The sequence below is a fragment of the Papio anubis genome, chromosome 16, assembly GCF_008728515.1.
Source record: "Papio anubis isolate 15944 chromosome 16, Panubis1.0, whole genome shotgun sequence".
Classification (NCBI taxonomy): Eukaryota; Metazoa; Chordata; class Mammalia; order Primates; family Cercopithecidae; genus Papio; species Papio anubis.
Window position 1 is genome coordinate 28258051 of NC_044991.1, and position 26586 is coordinate 28284636.

The 26586-nt window shown below is 54.1% G+C and overlaps 2 protein-coding genes across 3 annotated transcripts in view; one reads left to right on the top strand and one right to left on the bottom strand.

Annotated features, from left to right (window-relative positions):
• Positions 1 to 15298, top strand: part of GNAZ (G protein subunit alpha z) — a 53902-nt gene extending 38604 nt beyond the window's left edge. The window contains exon 3 of one of the 2 annotated variants that reach the window (XM_003905310.5): positions 13374 to 15298. In XM_003905310.5, coding sequence (XP_003905359.1) covers positions 13374 to 13718 — 345 coding nt within the window. In that variant the 3' untranslated portion in view covers positions 13719 to 15298. The remainder of the gene's footprint in view (positions 1 to 13373) is intronic. The other variant, XM_009216906.4, reaches the window with a different exon arrangement.
• The window catches only part of RSPH14 (radial spoke head 14 homolog), an 83287-nt gene that overhangs the window by 50804 nt on the left and 5897 nt on the right, over positions 1 to 26586 (bottom strand). The window contains exon 4 of the mRNA XM_003905311.3: positions 23957 to 24075. Coding sequence (XP_003905360.1) covers positions 23957 to 24075 — 119 coding nt within the window. The remainder of the gene's footprint in view (positions 1 to 23956; positions 24076 to 26586) is intronic.

Genomic DNA, 26586 nt, shown 5'->3' on the forward strand with positions numbered 1-26586 from the left:
CTGGGCCAGGAGACACAAGGATGAAGCAGTGTGGACTTGAGAGCCGTGGAGTGGCGGAGAATGGGTGCCAGGAGCTGAGGTGTTCAAGCTGAAACAGCCCTCCGTGCAGGCAGGGCCGAGCCTATGGCCCCCAGCATTTCAGATACTCACAGAACCACGGGGGCAGCAGGGTTCCGTGTTAAAGGCCAGGCTAGAGGAGTGGAAACAGCTGCCCCAGCCCTGACAGCTGTGGGAGTGGTGGTTGCCCTGCGAGAGAAGGCTCAGAGCACAGGCAGGCCTTCCGCTGGGAGACAGGACCCAGCAGTTGAGCAGGCACCAGCTCCCCCCACCTCCCACTTCCTGAGACTGGCCGTCAGCACCATGTGCCCTGTGCTGTCCCCGCAGACTGGCTCCAGGGACAGGCAGGAGCTCACTGAGTCATTAACCCTCATTAATCCAATTCTCCAATCTGTCAAGGTAGCATTGAGGTTTGCGGGAGGAAGAGGGAAGCACTAACCAGATTGGACTGTAAGTGACCCTGGTCATCCAGCTCTGTCCCCAGACACCTCCCCATTTCCTGAGGCCAGTAGCAGTGGGAGGATGACCAGGCCTGAGGGATGGTTCGGGCTGTCTGGTGCTCTCCTTGGGGCAAGGGTAGTGGGCCAGGCAGAGGGGCTTAGGCAAGCCGGGTAACCCCTCTGAGCCCCACTTTCCACACCTAGAATGAAAATGTTTCAAGCCTCGTGAGCCCAGGAGCCTCTCACAGCCACTTCTCGGAGGTGAATAGAACTGGAGGGCATCACGGCAGCCGCCACACAAGAGGAAGTCTAGACTGACAAGGCCACAGGGTGACAAGGGCGAGCCACGTTCTGGGGCCCTCCCTCCAGTGCCCCTTCAGTAACAAGGATGCCTCCCCTCCCACCAGGAGGCCTACCCCAGCCATGGTGCTCCAGCCAGGAACAGGTCACCAGAGGTCCTCCCCTCTCCCCTGCCCACTGCCCTGTCTCTCAGGGTACAGCAAGTCAGGCCCCTGTGGGGGCACACCAGCCCCAGCTCAAGGGTCAGCAGCTTCACCCGCCACTGGTCTGTGCTATGGTGAGAGAGTCTGAGGGTGAGGGTGTCTGCCCTGATTGTCATGGAAACAGCAGTGCGTCTGCAGAGAGTTCATGCCAAGCTCAGCAGAGGGAGGAAGCAGCTGGCCTGGGAGGCAGCTGTTGTCATTGACTCCTGAGAGCTCAGTGTTGGGAAGGACCCAAGGACCCACCACACTCTGAGGCTGGTGAGCACACAGGGCAACTGAGGCCTCCCTGCCCAGCATCTTTCTTTGGGCAGCTGCACCGTGGCCTTGTCTGTCCTCTTGTCCACTTGGGGTCAGCTACGATTCCATCTAGGTGCTGGGTGAACCAAGCACAGGGGCGCTGCCTCAGAGCCACTTCGAATGAGGGGGCAGGATCGCATTAGGATTCCAGCAGGCGATCATCAGTCGCTGGGGAGGCCTGCGCGCCATCCCTGTGAGCGTGAGCAAGAATGACTCATGCCTCCTCCACCTGCTCTCACACTGAGCCTCTGCCGGGGAGGGGCCTCACTGTCTGCCTGGTTTTTGTCTGTCTGCCCCTCTGTCTCCCAGTCCCATTACCTGTCGTGCATCCTAAGCTCCTGAGGACAGGGAAGGTGGAGAGTGGCAGAGCCAAAGAGGCTCTCCTGTGACATGGCTGGCTGTGCACCGAGCAGGGGTGCAGCCACAAATCTCCAAGCCCAGGCCAAGGGAGAGAGGCAAGCGCCCTGGACTCAGTTCCGCCTAGCGACAAAGAGAGGCCCAGAAAAGTCTCAAGTGCTTGGGACAGGGCCCCGTCTGCATATGATGTGTTGGGGCCTGGAAACAGAGACATCAAGACAGGCTTCTCTGAGGTCAGTGGTGATGCCAGTGAGGTGAGGCTAATGCCAGTGCCAGCTGCACTAGAGACACCAAAGCACTCCAGGGTCCCCCAAGGTCACTTTAGCAGAACTGAGTGACCATCTTGGACAAACAACTTATTTTACTGAGGCAGGAGCTGCGGCCCAGAGCAGAAGTGACATGCCCAGGGTCTCACTGCGCTTTGGTGGGAGAGTGAGGTTCCAGAACACAGGACCGCCAGTACCTCCCAGGCCCTTTTCTCAGGGAGCCAGCAGGGCCATGGGCAAGCAGCCAGGCTCCACAGGGCACCCAGGTGCCCAACAGAAGCCCCTTTGGACTTAACCCTGTTTGAGACAGCCCTGGTCCCTGACAGTCCTCAGATCCCAGTGGCAGTGGGCAGTGGGGTGTCTGAAACCAAGGTGCTCCTTGTTTCCAAACCAGAGGCGTCTGATCACAGAGCATGTCACTAGGAGCATGTTCTGAGAAGCCAGGGAGCCCGGTCCCAGGTTTCCATCCTTAGACCAGTCCTCTCCTTTGCAGGCTTAGTCTCATCCATAGCAAGACTGGAGCCTTTGGGGTAACCAGAAAAGGACAGGCACTGCCCCGGCATTCATGCAGGGACTAGGAGGGCCAGAACACAGGCACCCTCAGCCTCCTGTCTTCACCCTGCAGCCCAAAGGAGGGCCGCCTGACCCCTGGACCTCACTTCTCTCCCAGAACCAAGAAAAAGGCTCCCAGCTGCATTTCTGGTTTCTGAGGGACCCTTCTGCTTCCCCAACTGCCACAGCCCCAGGCCCTGCCTGAGGGTCTCTAGAGGAAGCAGAAGAGGGATCCTTCGGCCCCGCTCCCAAGCACGGCAGGCTCTAGGGCCCAGTGCTCATCAGGCCATTTGCTCTTTGGGTCTTGGGAGGTCCAGGGACCTCCCTGGTCACGGGCAATGCCTTCCACCAGGTGCGTGGTTGAAGAGGTGCAGGGAGCATGCCAGTGTGTAGCTAGGAGGCCAGATGACCACAACCAGGGGTACAACAGCCCTGGGCACAGCAGGTCTGCGGCCAGGGCAGGAGGATGAGATGGACACTTAGCAGGAGGCTGGGCTGAGCTCCTGGTGGAGTCAGGGTGGGACTGTGGCAGGGAGACCCCCTTCCCCAGCAGGGACAGGGCCACATCCTGAGCAATGGAGCATCAGACAAACACTAGCAGGGTGGGAACTGCAAGTGCTCAAGGTGAGCACAGTGCAGCTGTGACCTGCAGACTGGCTGCAATGGGGGGCCTGGCCAGGAGAGTCCAGAGACTGACACCAAGGCCAGATCCTGAAGCACAGAAGACCCTCTGTGGGGATAGGGACCTGACTGCAGGGAGCAAGGTGGCCGATGTGGACCCATCAGGAAGGCAAGGGCCTGGTCTGGGGGCCTCACTGCTCCAGCTGGGCAGAGCTACCCCGTGCTGCACTGTGCCATGGAACACCAGCCAAGAGACCAGGAGCAGGGAGCGTTCTGATAGGAACATCCAGCTTTCGGGTCTGACGTGGCCCATTTTACCAGAAGAAGGAGTCCTGCTCTGAGCGTAGCAGCCCCCTCTGCCTGGGACCTCACAGGGCTCACCTCCAGGCTAGCACCCTGGCCCTGTGGCTGACCCTGGCCAAGAAAACACATGTTAGACAGCTGCCTGGACTTGGTACCCTGCTGTGGCTGCAGCTCCCCTGGGAAGAGAGCTGAGTGTTCTCACGTTGGCTAAACTGCATCTTTACAACAGCTGGGGCCCCAGCGCCATCTGGCCCTGTGCCCAGACAAGGCCCTGCTGGTCCCAGCATCCTTCTCTCCCACAGATCTTACCCTGGCTCCCACCCCAGCACTCTGGCCAGCACTGCCTCTCTGTGTCACAGTCCTGTCAGCCCCTCACACACTGGCTCCCAGCTGCTGCCACCACCTTAAACTGTCTCCGATAGCCTCCTGCCCATACCCCTTTGGCCTGAGGGTAGATGTAGGCCAAGAGCTTGCACCTACAAGCTTCCCCAAAAGAGAAGTGAACTCAGGAATTCCTGATGAGGATTCCAGGACTGGCTGGGGAAGCACGGGGCTGCAAGCGAATAAGCTATTTCCTTTGCGACTGATCCCATCCTTGGATTTCCTCTGGTGTCTTCACTGTTCTACAGCTGCAGATGCATCTAACACAGGCGCCGGGCACAGGGGGCTGACACCACAGGTTCCTCCACCCGGTGCACCTGCCAGGACCTCGCGCATGACCTGATGGTAGGATCCACTCACCCTCTCCCCACTAGAGCAGTCTGGGAATGCCTGTGTCCCAGACCCCCTCGGCAGCACTCCGGATGGCCCGGACAGGTTGCAGAGGCTCCTGCCCACCAGGCCTATCACACAGGGCTCTGGGAAATGGAGATGGGCAGTCAGTGCCAGCCGAGGGCAGGCACCAGCTACCGACGGAGGCATGTTGGTCACTGTGTCAGCAGTGCCCCATGTCCCTCCAGCCACACCCTGCCCAGTAGACAGGCAGCCCCACCAAGGTGTCCCCAAGCTTCCACCACAAAGCAAGGCCTAGAGGGGTCAGAGACTTGGCCAGTACTTTGTGAAGGGTGACAGCATGAAGCTCATCTCCGTATGAAACCTCTGCCTCAGCCCCTCAGTCAGGGTGCTGCCCTCAGAGCCTGGTACTCAGTGGCCCTGGTCAGGCCTGGCGGCTCAGCTGCAGGCTGGGTGGCCGCAGGGCTGGCCTGTGCATGGTGAATGGAGCGCATTCATGTCCACAGCTTTGCTCCCAGCCCCACAGCTCTGCTCCCAGCATAAAAGCTGAATTCACGGTTCAGATGAACACTCCCGGCTTTTCTACAGTGGGCTGACTTGAGTTTTTCAGCCTGTGACAGAACTGAGGACTTGTTCTACAGATGAGGAAACTGAGGCCCAGGGTGAGACAGACCGTTCCCAGCCCCACCCTTCCTAGCAATGCGGCTGCATCTCCATGCCTCTGCCCCTCCTGCAATGCCTTTCCTTCCCCTCAGCCCCCAGAGGCCCAGTCGAAGTGTCCTGCTCCTGTATCACCCCTCGCCCCCTGCATTCCTGTGGTGTGTCACCTGTCAGGGTCACAGCTGGCCAGCACTGTTTGCAGCAGTGCCAGCTGCATACAGTCTCTTGTGCCTGGGTGTGGGGACTAAACTGTCCGTGCATATCCCACATCAGCCCTCAGCCTCCTCACGAGGGAAGTATGCTTACATATTGTGTGTGTGTGTGTGGTTATTTTTTTGGAGGGAGGACAGGTTCAGAACAGCTGGCAGCAGGCAGAGCAGGGGTTTGGACCTGCATTGGTCACTCCGCAGCTGCCACACCAGCTCCAGCATTTCCTCCTGCCTGTTCCCACCCACCTTGTTGAGAGCAAGGCTGTCTGCTTGCCTCCATCCCTCACACAAGAGCACCTGGAGAGCCTCTGCCCAGGGAGGTGAGGAAGGGGAGAGGGTGGTGGGGACTGCCATGAAGGCATCTCAGAAGCTGGCAGGGCTGGGGGGTTCCAGGTCATCTGTGTCTCAGGGATCATGCTGGTTCCAGGAAGAGCTGAAACTGTAATGTCACCTGCATTTTATGTGAGGTTTGAGTTGGGCCAGCTGGCCTTGCTCTGTGCTGTGGCCACAGCAAACTGCATGGGGTCCTGTGGCGTAAGGGACCTGGTGGAGAGTGAGTGGACAGGGAGACCAGATGGGTCAGTACAGAGCCTTCCCCCAGCCATGTGGCCATGTCACACTGCCACCACCTACCTATTCCCCAACACAGCACAGTCTGGGGGCCCTCACCTGGCTGAGGTATGTGGCGAGGCTCTGAGCTGATGGTGTATGTTCAGCCTGAGTAGGTGTTTGCATGTGGCTGCCCCCAAACCAGTGTGATTTGGGGCTGTGTGGATCCAGAGTAGGGAGGTGATGGTCCCACCATCTTTGGGGTGTGTGCAAGGGTCGGGGTTTGGGAAGGGGTTGGACTAGACCAGTGTCCCTGAGGACTGCCTACCTGCTGGGAGCTGACATGGGAATCTAGGAGTGCGTCTGGCCTCCTGGAGGGGGTCTCGGGTTGCCCAGAGAGGAGCAAGGAGGAGGCCCAGAACATACCCCTTCCTAGAACAGGAAGGTGGGGTGACCCTGCAGGGTGGCCTCCCGCACCTCGGTGACCTCTAAGGCAGAAGGTACATGAAGCAGGCATGAGGCCCTGAGCACTGCTGGCCACCCCCGAAAATGGAGGGGCCCCACCTGAGGTTGGGGGCCAGGGCTCATGTTTCAGCCATTTTGACTGGGTCTTTTTCAGTTTCTTTTCTAAACCTCAGTGTACTTGAAGCACAGTATGTGATTGCTCACTTCAGGAAATTCTGTTCAAGTTTTCACAGCAGAGTTATTCATTCCTTCGTCTATGCAGGGGGAGGGTGGTGGTCATCATCACCCTGATCCCCTGCCCCCTGGGCCCGGTGTGAAGATGACAAGTCAGTGCGGTTGGCTGAGGGCCTGGGCCAGGCCAAGCACACCTGGAAGGTGCCGCACATGTGCCAGATGGGGCGCCAAGGCCTCTGGGATCCCACAGCAAATAAGAAAAACAGTCAGACATGCGCCCGCCTCTGTCATGTGCTCACCATGTGCCCGGGACCGCGTCTGTGTGTGCGTTTGCCTGGGTAAGCCTTGCTTTGTGGAGCTGCCATGACCCCTGTCTCCTCACTGAGGGGCACAGGGCGACAGGCTGCCAGGTGAGGGGTTCAGTGAGTTGTGGGAACCAGGAGTAACTTGGAGGTGGGGCTGGAGGTGCAGAGGGATAAAGACCACCTGGGTCATGAAGGGCTGGCCTGTCCGGCTGAGGGGTCCAGAAGCACAGTGAGGGTACGACATGGCTACGGGTCTGTGGCAGGGCACCTGAGGACATTTGGAGTGCAGGAGGAGGAGCGCTTCAGAGCAGGCCAGTGTCCCTCCCACCTTGCCCAGTCCCTGGTCCCCAGGTGGTCACTGAGCTACCACATGCAGGGCCTTGGTCTTAGCAGGACACCTGTGGTGGCAGGGACAGGAAGGACGCCCCACTCTGGGATCCTCCTCAGGGAGCTGCAACCACAGCACAGGGTGGGCTGCGGTACTCAGGACTGTGGATGTCTGCCAAGGCAGGGTGTAATGGATGAGAGGTCAGAACGTGTGAGGCCCTGGATGAGCCTCTCACCTCCCCACCCCCAGCCCAGACGCTTGTCCCACACAGCTGCCTGGGATGTCATTAGCTGGAAAGCCATGAGTGCCTGATGGGGAAGGGGTGGGGTGTGGGGAGGTGTTTAGGCTCTATAAAGGGATGCTAGCTCCAAAAACAGGCCCCCAGCCCAAAGGCCTCTTAAAATGCAAATATGCCGCACCTGGGAGGGAGACAGGGCCCTGGCTGAGACGAGGAAGCCTGGAGGATGCCTCTGTTCCCTCCCACCGTAGGCCCATGAGCTTTCAGACCAGCAGGAGGCTGATGCTGGAATATGCGCGCACCTGCTGGGGGGCCTGTGCGCCTCAGCTCCAAAGTGCAGGAGCCAGACTCCAGTATGCATGTCAGGTCCTGTCCGGCTGGGATGCAGGAAGCCAAAGGCAGCCCTCCCATGACCCAGCACCGAGGGCCAGACCTGTTACCCAGGAACGTTGGTAACTGGAAGAGCTCAGCCTGGTACTTGGGGCTGTTCTGTGCCCCACAAACAGAGGGACCGACTGCAAGGAGACTGGCCTGATGGGGAATGAGAGAGGGGCCGGGCCAGAGGTGCCGACATGGTATGTTTTAAGTAAGGTCCAGGTGGCTGCAGGTGGGATGGAAATGCATCCAGCATTCATCGCGTCGGCCATTGCATCGCCAGGCTAAGAGGCCACAGGAGCCCCCCAAAGAGCCAGGCTGACCTGGGCCCTGTGGCCCGCAAAGAGGCGTTGCTGGCTGAACCCCCATCTGCAAAGTCAAGACCTCTCCTGCTCTATCCCACTGAGCTGGCCCTGCATTTGGGTAGCCTTCCCTCAGCTGCCTCATGCTGGGACAGAGGGAGGCGGGTCTTCCAATGAGACCTCGCAGGTGAGAGGACGTCCCAGTGCCAAGGCGAAGCACAGTGGGTGTGGCATGGTAGCCACAGGGCAAGGCCCAGCAGCTCTGGGTTCTTCCTGTGTCAGCACCTTTGTACCTTCTCACAACAGTCCCAGCATTGTACAGATGAGGAAACTGAGGTCCAGAGAAAAGAAATGACTTGTCCAAGGTGCAGCACGCACTGGCAGTGAGTAAACTCCAGACCCCATGTTCATGGCCAGGGACACCTGCCCCTTTGTGTCACCAGGAGAATCTTGGTGGAGAATCAAGAGTGAGGGACCTCGCCCTCCCAATTAACCAGGCGCAGGCTCCTTTCCGCTCCCTACCTTGCCCTGGCCACTGGCCTGGGAATGTACTTCCAGGTGCTGGACCTGGTCTGACCAGCAGCCTGGCAGCCATGTTCAGGGTAAATACCCCAGACCGGCAGGCCAGCAAGCTGGAAGCCCCTTAGGGATGGGCTGTCAGGTCCCCTGCTGTGGTGAGAAAACCACCACCTGGGGCAGAGTCCCTTCCACAATGGTAAGTCTAATTGGACCTGTCTGAGGAGGAGCTCTCTTCTCACAAATGGCCAGGAAATGACTTCCACACCACCCCAGGGACTGCATCCAGCTGCCTGGTGGCTGACACGCCTTGTTACAAATCACCTCACCATTCCCCGATACCAAGCAGTGAGATTCCCACTGTTGCACAAGCTTCTCATGGGAATGGTCTGCTCTGTGTTATTCATGTAAATAAATGTGCAGACAAACCCCAGCCTCCTAGAAGGTGCCATCTTGCTGGTAAGCAGGCCCTGGAGAGAGCGGGATGGGCACTGGAGCCCTGGGCTGGCATCACAGCAGTGAATGGTGGGAGTGTTTCCACCTCCCTCCCCCACCTCCCCCCACGGCTGCCTTGGCAGCCACAGAAGTGAAGGTAAGGAGGACTTCTTGCCAGAAGAGGACGCTGTGGCAGTTGGAAAATGCCAGGCTCTCAGCTGCACCCTGGCGAGTCAGCCCCTGTTGAGGCCTTGGGCCCCATGTGTGAAGTGGGGAGCCCTCCCCCTGGCCATGGGGTCATAGTTGGCAGAGGCAGCTCCTCTGAATCCAGGGTTTGTCAGGCTGATGGGGGAAGTCACTGCAGGACAAGGAGGTGATGCACTACGGTGGGGCAGGGTCACGTGACTCCAAAGCTGCATCCAGCTTTGCCCCAGTGGCCCAGGAGCCACAGGTGGGCTGTACCAGGACAATGTGGAGGCCAAAACCCCACACAGGCCAGGAGAGGCCAGGAAGGAGAACGGAGCCACATCCATCCAGGGCAGGAGGATCCAGGGGAGCCCACAAAGGCCAGATGGGTGCAGGAGGCACAGCCAGTCATGTTTTACAGGGTGAGCAGAGCACGGACAGGTCAGAGGGCTGCGAGGCCAGGCCCTGGAGGCCAGCAGAAGGCATGCTGGGGCTTCATCACTCCTATATGCATGCTCAAGTCACAGTTTCCAGAGCTACAGCCTCAAACAGACAGCTCTGTTTTCAGTGATTGTGATTTGAGTGTCAGGATGCCGCTTTGCCCCCCTGTCTGCACTCTAGGGTGCAAGAGTGCAGGCACCGTTGTGACACAGGCGCCCAAGGTCACCAGGCAAGCACCAGGGGCCAGGCTGGGCACTAGGTCAGAGGACAAGACTGGGCTCCTGGCCTTGCACCACGTTTCCCCACTGCCTGCTCTGCAGTCAATCTTTCATACCCAAATATGAGGCTCTTCTCTGGGTTTGGCTTCCTCTCATCAACTTCAGTGGGTCAGAGTCCTGACTTTGTAACCGTCTGTAGTTCTTCAGCCTACCCCTGTGTCTTGTCCCCCATCTCTTAAGAGCTGCAGGCGTTTGGTCTAGGGACAAACGCAGGATGCAGCTCCTGCCTCACTTGCTGGTCCATCAGCACCACACTGCTAGCACCACACTGTCCCACGCTGGGCCTTCTGACCTCTATAGCCTTCCTGTTCTATAAAGATTCCAGGATGGGCACCCACCCACCTCCTAGTAGGGTGGAGCCCATGTGCAGCGAAGGCTCAGCCTGCGTCAGGGACGCTGGGACGGAGTGAGGCGGCAAGCTCAGGTGCTTCCCACGCTCTGAAGCTTCCTGTCTGAGCCCGGAAGTGAGGCATGTGGTTGGTGCCTCCTGCAGGCTTTCCTGACTCCTGCCAGACAGGGCCCAGTCAAGAAACGAGACGAGGGAACCAATTGACTACACAGAAATTTTGTTATTATTTGAGGTCCATCATCTCCTGGGTGCCCACTAAATATTAGTCAGTATGGTTCCCATGGTTTGTCTCAAGGAACAGAGGAAACCAGGAAGCCTGAGCCTGAAATGCCTGCAAAGCAAGGGGAGCCCTGGGCATGAGCAGGAGCCTGAGCTGAGGGAAGGGCCCACACTCAGGAGATGTGTGTCTGTCCTGATGAGGCTGTCGCAGTGGCGGAATCCTCATGAGAGTGTACTGTGAGGCACCGTGCCCACCTCCAGCTGCCTTGTGAGATAAGTACCTGAGTTTCCATGACCTCTAAGTCAGGAACGGGAGGCTCAAAGAGGTGTCCAGGGTCCCCAAGGTCCACTGAGAGGCATCAGTAGGGAAGCAGTTTAGACAGCATGGAAGGGGCTCCTGGTGCACTGGGATAGCTTGACTCACTCCAGGACTCATGTGGGCCACAGTCAGGAGTGTTTCATGGTGTTGGGCAAGAAGAGTGGCTGGGTTGGCCTTGGAGAGAGGGGGTCCACGTGGTCTATGGCCCGCCCCCCACTGCTGCCAGCTGAGTTCTCACACACAGGTGCCCTGCAGAGGACCAGTCTGGTTTAGATCTGAGGCTTCAGATGGCCAGTACACGTGCACTGTTTCCACGTCAGTGAGGTGGCCCTCCTGCTCCTCCTCTTCCCTAAATTCCACTGCCTGCCCAGGAGGTGCTGGGCTAAGCTGGGTATTAAAACCATCTCAACTGTCATCCCCAAGTGACCCATCAGGGCTCACAGAGGCAGACCCAGGCCTAGCCCCAACTCTGTGCTTGTCCACTCACCCTTGAACTCCCCACCAAGGTCCATACCCTGCTGGTGGCCAGATCATATCCTTCCCAACCCTGGAGGAAGTCCCCTACCCCAAAAGGACCCTGCCATCCCTGCCTGGCTGTATTCCTGCAGCCCCAGGACTCCCACCTCAAGCTCCATCACCTGGCATGAGAGCTGATGTGGACTCAGGGCGTGTTCAGCAAGTGTTTGCTCAGTAAATTAATAAGAAGTGCTAATGGTCATATCTGTTATTTAACTGATGCAAAATTTGGGGTCAGAAGCGTAGCCCCCAATTACAGCATCATTTCTATGAGAAATGACAGCCCCGTTACCACAGTCCTCTATGATGTGGCTTCCAGGAATCCATTAGAGCTAATTACTCCTTCAGCAGAATGTGACATTCCTAGACCACCACTTATCTCACATTTGGGAACGTGCAGCCAGGTTCACTGCGGAGGTGGTGGCTCCTCTGCGCTGCTGGGGATGAGATCTTGTGTGTTGCTTGTCTCTGCAGAAAGGCCAGCACCCCCCATCCCCAGACCTGAGGCTGCTCACTCTTCAGTACTCCTGTTATCCCTAAGCTCATTCTAAAGAAAGAGCAAGATTGGTTTGAAAAAACAGTGTTCCAGGTGGAGTGCAGGGTTCCAGGGTAATGACAGGTACCTCTGGGTATCCTTCCTCTCTCTGCACAGATGCTGCCAGAGCTGTTCCTCAGAGAACCCAGGGGCCCTGGAGAGCAGGGTTTCTGTGCAGCATCCTCCTGGGCACCCCTGCCCTCAGGCAGCCTCCTTTGGGTCCAGCCTGCAGGAGCAGCAAGCCCGAGCACCTGGTTGTGGGGCTTGGAGCACATATCCTGCCTCTCTGAGCCTCAGTTTCTTCATATATAAAACAGGAGTGGGAACATGTGAGAACAGGCTGGCAGCTCACGTCCAGCTGTGGTTACCAGCGTCATTGTCACTGCAGTCATTGGTGATGCTGTTGCTTTGTGCCTGAGTCATCACCACCAGCTGCAGTTACCACTTGCATGACCATGGTCACTGGTGATGTAGTCTAGTCAGAAAAGCTCCTTTTTTTTTTTTTTTTTTTTTTTTTGGAGTCTTGCTGTGTCACTGGAGTACAGTGGGGCGATCTTGGCTCACTGCAACCTCCACCTCCCGGGTTCAAGTGATTCTCCTGCCTCAGCCTGCCAAGGAGCTGGGACTACAGGTGCCTGCCACCACACCCAGCTTTTTTTTTTTTTTTTTTGTATTTTTAGTAGAGATGGGGTTTCACTATGTTGGCCAGGCTGATCTTGAACTCCTGACTTCATGATCCACCCGCTTCGGCCTCCCAAAGTGCTGGGATTACAGGTGTGAGCCACGGCACCCAGCCAGAAAAGTTCTTAAATCCAAAGCGTCAGATCTAAGCCAGACTGGTTCCAGATGTTGGATGCTTTGCTCATTGAGTTTATCTTAGAAGCAGGGGTAGCTTTTGCCAGCAGCAATTCCAGGTAGTTACTCCTTCTAGAAGTTAGAATGTATTCATTTTGCAGGGAAGTGGTGAACTGGGGAGTCAGACAAGAGCATCATGCTTCTTAAAATCCCAGACCCCTGACTGTAACACATGGAAGTTTCTCAGAAGAGAATTTAGGAGCCGCCAGGCACCACGCTCCATTGTGGTCGCTGCCACTTCCTGGGCCACCACACTCCTGCGCGTATTGAGAGCTCTGTCCAGGATGCCAGGGTCTTGCCTGGGCAGAGAGGCAGTGCCAGATGCCCCACAGCAGCTGGTGGGAGTGCCCGCAGCTGGAGGGTAGGGGAGGAGCCTGGCCCCTGGATGGTGTTTACTTCCCAGCTCTCAAGACCTGGAGACTTTGGTTATGGACGTGAAGGCTGCTCCCTCACAGACTTCCTAGTGTCCGATGGTATCACACGGAAAGATCAGAGTTTTGAAGGACTGGGCCACAACCCAGATGGGGCACAAGGCTGCCAACGCCTGCATTAAGGGAGCTGTGACGTGATGGGGGCTCCTGTAGAAGATGGCCTGCCTTGTGCAGGTGTGGGGCAGCCTGTGGATGGGCAGTGGGAAGACTGGGGGGTCCTCGGACCTGGAAGTGCCCAGGGGTTTAGCAAGCTGTGCTTGGCACACCTGTAGCCCCAAAGGTATATGTTGAGGTCACTGGCACCCAGAGGAGAGACCCAAAAGGGGCAAGAGAACATCTTCCAAGCACTTGCCACAGGCAAGGAGGGTGGTGCCGGCTATTTCAGTGGGAGATGGGTGAAGACATTTAACCTGAGCCTCCCCAGCAGAAGGAGGTGCCATTGCAGGGACCAGCCTTGGGCTGGAGACCCTGGCAAGGGCTTCCTCTGCCAGGGTTGTGGGCCTAAGGTCTGTTTCTGCCTGCTGTGGGCCTGATTAATGCCAGTAATTTCCTTTCCCCAGAGTCGGATGGCAGAGAGCTTGCGCCTCTTTGATTCTATCTGCAACAACAACTGGTTCATCAACACCTCACTCATCCTCTTCCTGAACAAGAAGGACCTGCTGGCAGAGAAGATCCGCCGCATCCCGCTCACCATCTGCTTCCCCGAGTACAAGGGCCAGAACACGTACGAGGAGGCCGCCGTCTACATCCAGCGGCAGTTTGAAGACCTGAACCGCAACAAGGAGACCAAGGAGATCTACTCCCACTTCACCTGCGCCACCGACACCAGTAACATCCAGTTTGTCTTTGACGCGGTGACAGACGTCATCATACAGAACAATCTCAAGTACATTGGCCTTTGCTGAGGAGCCAGGCCTGGGCCCGCCTGCCTATAGTGAAACCTATGGGGTGTCATGCCCCAACGCGTGCTAGAGAGGCCCAACCCAGGGGCAAAAAACAGGGGGCCTAAAGAATGTCCCCCGCCCCTTGGCCTCTGCCTCCTTGGTCCCACATTTCTGCAAACATAAATATATATGGATAGATTGCTAGGTAGATAGACACATACACATGCACACACACACATCTGGAGATGGCAAAATCCTCTAAAATGTCGAGGTCTCTTGAAGACTTGAGAAGCTGTCACAAGGTCACTACGAGCCCATCCTGCCCCTTCACTTTGCCTTCCTGAGTTGGCCCCACTCCACTTGGGGGTCTGCATTGGATTGTTGGGGATAGGCAGCAGGGCTGAGGCCAGGTAGGCCAGCTGCGCCCCTGTCACCTGGAGGAGGGCCAGCTCACTGCCCAAGCTCTGGCCTAGGGACCTTGCCACTGACCAAGAGGGAGGACCAATGCAGGGTCTGTGCACCTTCCCTGCTGGCCTGCACACAGCTGCTCAGCACCACTTTCATTCTGGACCCGGGACCTTAGGAGCCAGGTGACAGCACTAACCAGACCTCTAGCCACTCACAGCTCTTTTTAAACAGCTTCAAAATATGCAGCAAAAACCAACACAACAAAACGAGTGGCACGATTTATTTCAAACTAGGCCAGCTGGGATTCCAGCTTTTCTTCTACTAGTCTGATGTTTTATAAATCAAAACCTAGTTTTCCTTCTCTGACATTCTTTTTTTTTTTTTTTTTTTTTTTTGGCCAAATCTCGTGGTGTTTCGCAGAAAAAAATTTCAAATGCGGTTGAGTATTCTTTTTTAAATGCAGATTTTCAAAACATATTTTTTTTTCAGGTGGTCTTTTTTGTGTCTGGCTTGCTGAGTGTAAAAGTTGTTATCTGGACGATTCTGTCTCTCTGCTCCAAAGAAATTTTGGAGTGAGTGGCAGTCCTGCGCCAGCCTCGCGGGACACGTGTTGTACATAAGCCTCTGCAGTGTCCTCTTGTTAATGGTGCAGTTTTCTGCTTTGTTTTTATTTAAGAAAATAAACGCGACGTATTTAAAGAAGGTTCTTTCACCTGGGAGCAAATGAACAATAGCTAAGTGTCTTGGTATTTAAAGAGTAAATTATTTGTGGCTTTGCTGAGTGAAGGAAGGGGAGAAAGAGGTGGCACTCCTGGTCCTGGCATGCCCTGCGCCTGAGACTGGCTGGGAATGCTCTGACCCCTGTGAAGGCACAGCCAGCATTGTGGCCTGAGGGAGGCCCTGCTGGGACCCTGATCTGGGCCTTCCTGTCCCAGGGCCTGTGGGCAACCATGTGGAAAGGACCTTCGCCAAGGGCCGTGTGTAAATACAAACTGCGCCATGGAGAGGAGAGGCACCACCGGAACCCTTGCTGGGTCTCCCTCCCTCTCTCCGTGCAGTAGCTTTGTGTCTGAGGTCAGTGCACAGAATCACAGGCAAGGACGTGAAGAGATGTACGGGGGAAAGAGAAGCCGGTGATTGGATGAAAGTCAAAGGTTGTCTACTTTAAGAAAATAAAATACCCTGAATGGAGCCCAGCATTGTCCTGGTGTGCTATGTGTGTGGCTGACCTGTGGCTGGACTTGGTGCCATCTGGGAGGGCAGCCGGGGACACCTCTATTCTGAGGTCCCATATTCCAAACCCCACCCCTATACCTCCATACATTTAGGTAGAGTCATTTTGCAATGAACATCATCAAGAATAAACATCACGAGAGGAAAGAAACTGCAAAGAGGGGAAACCTGCCAGGTCCATGCAGTCCTGGTGTGGAGGTTTGTGGGTGATGATGACTCCTGCCCCTCCCGCTGCCCCCAAGACCCCACCCACCACTGACCCAGGCTATGCCATACCCTAGACCCCTCCCACCATGTGGACACCTTGGCCAAGGTCAGAGTCATCCTGCAGAATGCAAGAGGTGCCCTGAGGGCCTGGAGGGTGCTTGTGCCCCCAGTAGTGTAGGGCAAACCTTGTAGGGTTGTGGGGAGGAGGGGTCCCTGAGCATGCAGTGCTTGCTGACTGGCTTGTGTGGTTAGAGGTATCTAGTTATAGTGGAAAAGTGCTGATCAGAAGTCAACGGAATGCATTCACCAAGGGTCTGCTGCGAACCAGACACGGAGTCGAGCTCCTTACTAATGATTTTATGTAACACCCCACCTCGGCAGGTTGCCAGAGGTGCCCATTTTACAGACGAGGAAAGGTGCCTGAGGCCAGGGAGCAGTCAAGCCAGGATTCACCAGGCCAGGGAGCTGTCCTGCTCCCCCTGGAGCTGATCTTTCCTGCTGCCGGGGTCCTCGCCTGGATCGGCACCTGCACAGGACAGAAACCTACAGGGAGCAGCACAGAACCACCCTGCAGCCTCCTCAAAGCAGGACCTCAAGCAAAGTGGGGGGTTGGCAGGCACACACACACATGCACACACACAAGCACATGCACACGTACGCAGATACACACGCAGCCTTGGCACTGTCACCGCCCCATCCCCACTCCTAAGCCCACGCAGGGACTCCCTTCACACCTTCCTACGTCACCAAACAGCCAGAACCCAAAGGGGCTTTTGTTTCTGAAGAAATAACGTGTGACTTAAAATCGTTGAGACTTATTTTGTGCTTTTAATGCCAACTGTGAAAAGAGCAGCAATTTCACTGTGAGCATCTTTAATCTAAAAATACATGGCTAACGGGAGAAAGGGATTGAGCCTCGCTTCCTAATGTGTGCAAAGATCAGAGGAGGCCTTCCCTGGAGCGTGGTTTCTCCTGGTTCCCAGAACCTCGTCAGGAGTCTCCAGTTCCCCCATAGGCTGCAGAGAAACCTCGGGCGCGGTCGGCCTCTCTGGCTCTGTCCTCCCCTGCAGTTCACCTGCACTGGTTCTCCTCCTGAACCTGCCTTGTTCCGCTCTTGCTCCCAATGATCCCTTTGCCTGACATGTCCTTCCCCATCCTCTCAGCTCAAAGTCACCTGCGCGGCTTCTTGGAAGTCTCCTCCTTCCCCACATTCCATCTGCCAGGGCTCCAGGGTCGAGTGGGAAGGGGTGTTGGAAACTCCATTGAGCAGCTCAAGGCCGGCACCTCTGATCCACCTCGTTCCTCCAAACAATGCCCCACAGAGACGGCACATGCTGAGCTGGGAGGGTCCAGGAGTCTTAGCCCAGGGGAGGTAAGCACCAGGACGCACCAAGGGAGCTGGTGAGAGGAGGCTACAGCAGGTGGCAGGGTGCCTGAAGGGGAGGCTCTGGGGACGGCTGGATCGGCCCTGCCCTCTGCAGGTGACTAACCCCGCCTTGTCCTACTTCATGCAGCCCCAGACTCCTTTTCCAGGACCCACCATCATGTGGCTTCCTGTGGGATATTGCCATCCTCACCTATAGCCCATGTGGTCACCTGGTTTGCAATGGGTCAACAACAGTGGTCACGATAATCCCAGCTCTCCTCCGTGACGGCTCACTGCGGGGGCACACTCATGGGAGGCCAAGATGCTTGATTCCATTCTACAGAAGTGGAAGCAGAGACCCTGAGAGGCGATGACTTATCAGTATCACACAGTGTGTGACAAGTGACCCCCCCAGGCCAGGACCTGAGGGGCTTTACTCTGTCCACATTCCCCAGATCCCCACAGCGGCCATAGGCCCTGGCACCCTACTTCCAACATCAGCGATCCAGAACAAATGGGTCCATCTGGCTCAGGGGACAGTGCCAGGAAGGGCTGCACTGCACCATGAAGACTTGGGGCAACACTGAGGCTAGACTTTGCCATGGACACTCACCTCACCCAGATGAGCCCGACGAGAGGGGGAGGCCTGGCAGTCCGGGAACCAAGAGGCCAGAGTGTCCCTATTGGTGACCATCATTCCTGCTAAGTCTAGGAATCGGGTACAACTACCCACCAAAGACTGTCAGGCCAAGGATGTGCCTGGGGTCCTGGTGCACCCTGCCCTGAGGGCAGGCAAGACAGAAAAGGGCCTGCTCCTCTAGGGCAGCTGGCCTCCACCCCTCACCCTGTGGCATCAAGGGCAGGAAGAGGAGGGGGCTGCTCTGGGCCCATCAAAGGATGCTGTGTGTCCACAGGTGGCTGCTGAGGAGGGACGGTGCAGTGGTGGCCCGCCCAAGGCCACTAGCCTGGGATGAGGTGCACTGCTCACTGCAGCAGGAGCACCTACTTTGCTTCTCCAGCAGCCCACATACTGGGGTTCAGATGAGATTTGCGTGCATTCTGGGTGATACGGCTGTAGACCCCAGATTTCTCCCTAGCCTAGATGCTATGACTCTAGGGATGTCCCCTGCACTCCCAAATGACTTGGATTAAACTGCATCCAGACATTTCCCCTGCGGCACCCTCCCACTCCCAAGCCCAGTTCTGCTCCTTTCCGAGGTCAAGGAGCCAATTTCCACAGGCAGGGCCCAGGTGCATCCTTGCTGCCTCCCTCCTCCTCCCAGGCTGGTGCTCTCCCCTGGGCTGGGAGGGTCATCTGTCTCCACCCCCAGGCTGCACACATGTGGAGTCAGGGTCAAACAGGCCCCATCATGCTGCTGCTAAAGCTGGGCTGGGGTCTCAGAGCCTGGCACAAGGAGAGGGTGACTGGAGGCAGGGCCAAAACAGACTCACAGGTGTGCCCATTCAGAACCGGTGGGATGGTAGAGGGATACTTCCGGGGGCCCTGAGCTGTTCAACTGCACCCCAAATCTGGTTAGAGAAGAATTGTCAATTTCAGCCACAGAACTCTCTCTCCCACAAAATGAAACCTGTTTTCTCATGGGGTTAGACAGGCTACGGAGCAGAAGCGGACGCTGTGCGTCACTCAGGGCCCAGCTGGCAGGGAGCCTGGGCTGGCAGCCTGTGTGTGGCATCTGCCTCTACAATCCTAGTTTCTCCTCTCCTGACACGGCACCACCACGGGGCATGAGAAACCAGCCTGGAAGGAACTTAGAGAAATGCGGAGCCACCGCTACCTGTGGCTGAGCGTGGCACCGTGGACCCAGGGCCCCTGCAGGGCCAGGGCCCACCTGGGACGATCCTCAGTCCTGGGGTGCCCCCTCCTGGTTACTCTGGGAAATCATGCAAGTCAGACCTGGCCAGAGCAAAGACTCTGAAACCATTCTCCCACAGACACCCATGACTCAGGGGAAGAGACGGAGGCACAGTGGCCAGAACAGAGCAGGGGCCCAACACATACTGTCAAATGAATGAATGAATGAGCAAGCAGGTAAGTGAACCGTAGCAAGAAGACAACCAACAAGTGATCCTTTAAGATATGACATAAAACCTACTAAACAACCAATATTTCTTGAGCGCTACCCATATGCCAGGTGCCCTGCCAGATGCAGAGGGTGCCATGGTGAAAACGACCTTCCAGTGTGGCCACTGATAGGAAACCATACCAATGGGCACCAGCATCCACTGGGAGCCAGCTAAGCCCTGCTCAGAGAGTGTCCCAGCTTAGCCACACAGATGACACCCACGCTCCCATAGGTGATGCTACTGCCCAAGGCCACATGCTGGCAAGAAGAGAGCCACTGAAATAGATGCCCTCGCCATCCCCCAGGCCCCCACCCGGAGGCCCATGAAGGACACCACAAGGGGCACAGTCATACTGGCTAATCCAGAGGCCACAGCATTCAGTGTACCCCAGAACGGATCTCCTGGGCACCCGCTATATTGCCCCCTTCCCTTCCTCCCTCTGCTCATTGTCCAACTGTCCCCTGCATAGCCAGTGTCCCAGGCTTCCCTTCTGGGCCCTTCACAGATCACGAGCAGCACCCAGCAAACCCTGTGATGAAGGGCCGAGGCTCCCCACCCTGACCCCCAGTGAGGTTTTTGTTTGTGAGCTTGTCAGCACCACAGCTCCCTACCCTTTTTTTATTTTTTTTGAGACAAGAGTTTCGCTCTGTTTCCCAGGCTCGAGTGAGGTGGCGTGATCTCGACTCACTGCAAGCTCCGCTTCACTCCATTTTCCCGCCTCAGCCTCCCAAGTAGCTGGGACTATAGAGGCATGAGTCACCATGCCTGGCCTTTTTTTTTTTTTTTTTTTGTATTTTTAGTAGAGATGGGGTTTCACCGTGTTGTAGGATGGTCTTGATCTCTGACCTGCGTGATCCACCGCCTCAGCCTCTCCCAAAGTGCTGGGATTACAGGCGTGAGCCACCTTGACCCCACAGCCCCTACCTCCTAATGGTGCACCCGGTGTTTGTGGACTACAGAAAAAGCCAAGGGGAGGAGATGGGGGAAAGCAAACTCCTACATTTTAGAAGAAAATACGGCAGAATATCTTAGTGAGTCAGGGTAAAGAAAGAAAGATTCTCTTACACGGCACCCAAAAAAAAAAAAAAAAAAAGCCAGAGGAAAAAAATTGATGAAATTGACTACATTATTCAAATGAAAAACTGCTAGGGCCGGGCGCGGTGGCTCACGCCTGTAATCCCAGCACTTTGGGAGGCCGAGGCAGGCGGATCATGAGGTCAGGAGTTCAAGACCAGCCTGGCCAACATATAGAAACCCCATCTCTACTAAAAATACAAGAATTAGTTGGGCATGGTGGCGCATACCTGTACTCCCAGCTACTCGGGAGACTGAGGCACGAGAATCACTTGAACCTGGGAGGTGGAGGTTGCAGTGAGCTGAGACACACCACTGCCTTCCAACCTGGGTGACAGAGCGAGACTCTGTCTCAGAAAAAGAAAGAAAAGAAAAAGAAAAGAAAGAAAAGAAAAGAAAAAAGAAAAGAAAGAAGAACTGCTGCAGCAGTGAATCAACAAAGGCACAGTGAGAAGCCAAGAAAACAGCCTGGGAAATGATATTTGCAATGTAGGTAACCGACAAAGGGTTGGAATCCAGGATAAATTACACACTCCTTCAGATCAATAAGAAATGGAAAAACAACTCAGCGACAGAATGAACAGACTCTCTCCAGAGGCACTGCGCAGGAGGGGAATCTGAGGAGGTGTCAGGCAGAGGGAAGATGTTTCCTCTCACCAGGACAGGGACAGTAAAGCCACATCACAGTGAAACACCATAGCACATCTATCAGGCTGGGATATGCCCCGGGCTCTCTGGAGGCCAGAGGCTGGGCTGGAAGCAGTTGCGATATCCAGCAAAGCTGAAGGCAAACACACATTCTCCCTGGTTCAGTGATGCCCTCCCTGGCAGAGGCCCCAGGGGACTCTCTTTCCAGGGTACCAGGAAGCCCTGGGCAGGAACAGCCATGGCACAGTCCTTCTGCAGTACAGGAGTACAATCAACAAGCCTGCCAGCCTGGGATGGGCGAGTGTATCGTGATACATTCAAACACCGGAACAGTGTGCAGTGATGGAAATGAATGAAATACAGCCAGGGGCGCGACATGGATTCATCTCAAAATTTCTATAAATCTCTAATGTTGCTTAGGTTTTTTAAGGTTTTGGAAGTAGCAGAGGGATACATGCAGGGAGATCCACTTACATAGTTTTAAAACATGCAAAGCAAGATTATATATAGTCCGTAAGTAATTATATCTGTGGTAAAATATAAAGATATGCATTTTGAGGACGTAGTCACCAAATTATTGGTGGTTCAAGGAAAGGCAGGAGGAAGAGTGCTCTGGGTGGGGGGAGGTTCACGGTGTGCTTGGACTGTACCTATGATTTCTTCAAATAAAAATTTCGAGCAAGTGTAAAATATGGATGTAGAATGTGAAGATTTGGCAATGCTGGCTGGTGGTATCCAGTGTTCCTTATCACCATCTCTGTACTTCTGGGAATGCCTTAAATAGTTCACAATCATTGTAAGAGGACTGGTTGAGAGCAGCAAGTCCCCTCTCTCCACACTCTAAGAATGAGCGGACAAGACCCTTGCTTATTCCTCAGGTTCCTGCATGGTGAGCACAGGACATTCATTTAGCTCAACCCAGCACTGGTCCCCTGTGGATCACCCTAATAAACCAGGGGCTCTCAACCCTGGGGCACGTATGACTATCATTCAAGGTGCGTTTTCAGAAACATATGTGCAGGGCCCCGCCCCCAGAGACTGATCCTGGTGGTCTGGGAGAGGACCAGGGGCATGGTGGTATTTTTAAAAAACCATAGCCCTAGCGTGCTCAACTCCCAGCCCAGATCAGCTGGAAGAAGATGTGCTTCAGGGGCCAAGCAACAATCCTGGACCCTCACGGGCTCTGCTCTGTTGGGCCTGCCTATCTGTGCCTGATCCCATAGTCATTTCTCTCTGAGCCTTAACCCAGGGAATGCTCACGCCTGGTTTTGAACGTTTACACCCCATCCTTTGGCAGGACACTGAGCTATACACCAGGCCAGCGTTTCCACTTCATCCTCACTTCTGGCCTCTGAGGCAGGTACTTTAGACATGGGAAATAACCTGTCCGGGGCACACGGGGAGTGAGGGGAAGGGCAGAGGGAGCCCAGGTTCATCTGACTCCTGGGCTATGACATCTGTTTATCTACCTTGAGCTAAGGTATCCCCTTCACGGCCTCCTATCATGGCCCTTGAAATGATTCCCTCGTCTAAAAATACTCATTGCATCATGCGACTGGGCAGATATCAATCTGCCATAAATCTTAACTCTCTAGCTGTGGTTACTGGGTAGCTGTTACTCTGGATGCCCCATCTAATCAGCGGGGCTGGTGGGCCAGGAACTGTATGCAACTTTGCCTCTGGGGCAGGCCTTTTTTATCCCTTAAATGTGTGCTATGGTATTTCACAAAAGAAAACATTTACAGGACATCCCCTTTTAATCATCAGGGAAACATAAATTAAAACCAAAATGAGATACTACTACACACCCACCAAAATAGCTAAAATAAAAAGACAGAAAAAAATCTATGATTGATGAGGATGTAAAGCACCTGGAACTCTCATATACTGCTAATGGAAGTATAAATTGGTACAAATATTTTATTTACATTTTTTTAGAGACAGGATCCTGCTACGTTGCTCAGGCTGGAATGCAGTGGTTATTCATAGTTGCAGTCCCATTACTGATCGGCACAGGAGTTTTGACCTGCTCTGTTTCTGGTCTGGGCTGGTTCACCCCTCCTTAGGCAACTGGTGGTCCCCCCATCTCAGGAGGTCACCATATTGATGCCAAACAGTGCAGACACCTGATGGGCATAGGGCGCTACAGCCTAGAACTCCTAGGCTCAAGCAATACACCTGCTTCAGCCTCTTGGGTAGCTGGGACATGGCATGTGCCAGATGCAAATATTTTAGAAAACCATTGGGTACTACCTTCTAAAAGCTGAACACAAACTTACCCAGGCCAGCCATTCTCTTCTTAGGTATGTTTTGAAATAAATGCATATACATGTCCATCAAAAGACATTTATAACCACTCTATTCTTGGTAGCCATAAGCTAGAAACAATTCAGATGTCCATCAGCAATGGAATGGGTAAGTAAACTGTTGTATACTCACATAGTGTAAATACCATACTCCAGCATTAACCAGCAAAAATCAGTAATACATACCACATGTAAATCTCAGAAATAAAACATTAAGCAAAAGTAGCTACAAGCAAGATATTACAAGCTGTATGTTTCCATTTATATAAAGTTTTAAAAGGGGCATCATCTGTAGGCTTATAAATTGACGACCCTGTTTATCATTGGTAAGGGTAATACCCAGTATGAGCATGTGGGAAGTTTCTGGAGAGGTGGTAAATATTCTACATGTCTTGATTGGGGTGGCAGTTACACGACACGTTCACTCAGAACAATTTAACCAAATGTTTGTTTAGTATATGTGCTTGTCTTTTCTTTCTTTCTTTTTCTTTCTTTCTTTTTTTTTTTTTTTTGTCTTAAGACAGAGTCTTGCACTGTCCCCTGGGCTAGAGTGCAATGGCATGATCTTGGCTCACTGCAACCTCTGCCTCCCAGGTTCAAGCGATTCTTCTGCCTCAGCCTCTTGAGTAGCTGGGACTACAGGTGCACACCACCATGCCTGGCTAATTTTTGTATTTTTAGTAGAGACAAGGTTTCACCATATTGGCCAGGCTGGTGTCGAACTCCTGACCTCGTGATCTGCCTGCCTCGGCCTCCCAAAGTGCTGGGATTACAGGCGTGAGCCATCATACCCAGCGGATATGTACTTTTCTAATATGTATGTTGTAATTTAATAAAAAGATGATCTACACCCTGGTACATATGTGACCTGGAGAGGAGACTGATGGACAACTTGAGTGCCCAGCAGATCTGTGTGCAGGACGCGAGCCTACCTCTAGGCACCTGGACCAGCTGCATGTATGCCTTGTACAGGTTCCCCCGGCAGACTGGGCTGAGGTCATTCAGCAGGAAGGACAGGGCAAGGACGATGTCGTGCTCTAGAAAGGCGTATCTAGGGAAGGGAGGGTGGATAGTGACATAAGTGAGACCATGCCCTGAGAGGCTCAAATAAGAAGGATCAGGGTCCCTGCTGGAATCTGATCCATGCTATCTGGGGTAGACCACATTCCTCTGGCTTTCTGGGAGCAGAGAAAGGCTACAGGTGCATGACCCATCTCACCTGAACCTCCAGGGGAGCGAGCTCAGCAGGCCCAGCCCACCTTGGCCCCTTGTTCTTCTGGTCTCCCTTGCCACCACATCTATGTACACCAGTTATGCTTGTCATTATCATTATACAAGTTCAGTAAATATTAGGCAAGTCAATTAGTTGCGAAGAGAGTTTTCTTTTTCAAATTTTCTTATGAGAAAAAGTTGAATGCTTTGAAAGGACTCAAAATTGAGCCTCAAAAAAAAATGAGATGATTGGCCAGGCGCAGTGGCTCACACTTGTAATCCCAGCACCTTGGGAGGCCGAGGTAGATAGATCACCTGAGGTCAGGAGTTCAAGACCAGCCTGGCCAACATGGCAAAACCCCATCTCTACCAAAAATACAAAAAATCAGCCAGACATGGTGGCACATGCCTGTAATCCCAGCTACTCAGAAGGCTGAGGCACAAGAATCACTTGAGCCCAGGAAGTAGAGGTTGTAGTGAGCTGCGATTGCACCACTGCACTCCAGCCTGGGTGACAGAATGAGACTGTCTCAAGAAAGACAAAAAAAAAGAGATGATTGTAAAAGATTCTAGATGGCTCACACCTAATCCCAGTGCTTTGGGAGACTAAGGTAGGAGAATCACTTGGACTAGGAGTTCAAGACCAGCCTGGGCAACATGGTGAGACCTCGTCCCTACCTAAAATGTTAAAAGCTCAGCTAGACTTGGTGGTGTGTGCCTGTGTTCCCAGCTACTCAGCAGGCTAAGGTAGGAGGATCATTTGAGCCTAGGAGTTTGAGGCTGCAGTGAACTAGGATCGTGCCACTAAAATCCAGCATGGATGACAGAGCTAGATCTTATCTCTTAAAAAATAAAAAGATTCTAGAAGGGTTTTGCATGCAGACTATTTCATTAATGTCTTTGAGTTCTTGCTCTACTTTAAAGAAACCAAAGCTGCAAATCAGATGATGTTATGAGTATGGTTTAAGCAAAATATATATATATATGATATATATATTTATATATATCATATATATTTATATATATATGATGTGTGTGTGTGTGTGTGTGTGTGTATATATGATAGGAAACACCAACCAGTGGTCTCATATTCAACAAAAAGCCTGGGTCCCACATGGGGATTGGTGAATGCCTTATATGTGTTTTGGGTTAAAATGAACGATTTAAAGGAAACCGTTTCTTCGGTTCCTTGCTTTGTAATCATTTCTTTTGATTAACCAACTGACTGTTGGGCCTGAATGCATCTGAAAGAGGCCTTCTGAGGTGACATCTGTCAGGGCTGGGTCCAGGAATGAATGAGAATGCATGTGCAAACCCCTCAGCCAAGTGTCCATAGGAAGTGCCCAACCAGCTGTGCCACTGCAGCACTGGTCACAGTTTCACTTATCATGTGTTTTGAATCGTTCTGGAAGAAGAAGTCACCATGGGACACACAAGTTGCAGGGGTCTTCCCTGACCGTGGGGGCCTCCTTGGTCAGTGCCTAGTCACCCACTCCATGTCTCTCGTGCTTTGAAAGTCAGTTGTGTGGCAGAGCGCGGTGGCTCACGCCTGTAATCCCAGCACTTTGGGAGGCCGAGGCAGGCAGATCACGAGGTCAGGAGATCGAGACCATCATGGCTAACACGGTGAAATTCCGTCTCTACTAAAAAACACAAAAAATCAGTTGGGCGTGGTGGCGGGCGCCTGTAGTCCCAGCTACTCGGGAGGCTGAGGCAGAAGAATGGTGTAAACCCGGAAGGCGGAACTTGCAGTGAGCCAAGATGGCGGCACTGCACTCCAGCCTGGGCTACAGAGCGAGACTCCGTCTTAAAAAAAGAGAAAAAAAAAAAAAAAAAAGATCACCACTGACCTCAAGGGAAACTTAGAAGTTGGCCACATTTCTGAGAACGCTGAAGGAGTGCATGGGCCAGGCCCTTATCAGGTCCTTGCTCAGGGATGGTCACTTCACCACGTCTTCCTGCCTTGCTAATGTGGGCACAGCCAGGACCCCTGGCTTGGGCACTCCAGGTTCTGCTAAACAAATCCTTACTACCATTTGTTATAAGTAGGTTGATGTAAAAGTAATCGTGGTTTTTGATATTACTTTTAATTGCAAAACCGCAATTACTTTTGCACTAACCTAATAATTGCTCAGGCTTCAAGGACCTGTCCTCTCAGCATCTGTCCCCCCTCACTGGGGATTACTATCTAATGTCCATATCAGGTCCAGAAAAGTGGGGGGAAAAAAAACAGCAGGAAAGGTGACTTGATCCTGTGTGCCCCTAACCTTTTAAAGTACCTTGCCTGGGTCATCTAAGATCTGCAGAGTGAGGCTGGGATCAGGAGTGTTGCCCAGATCACAGAGCAGGA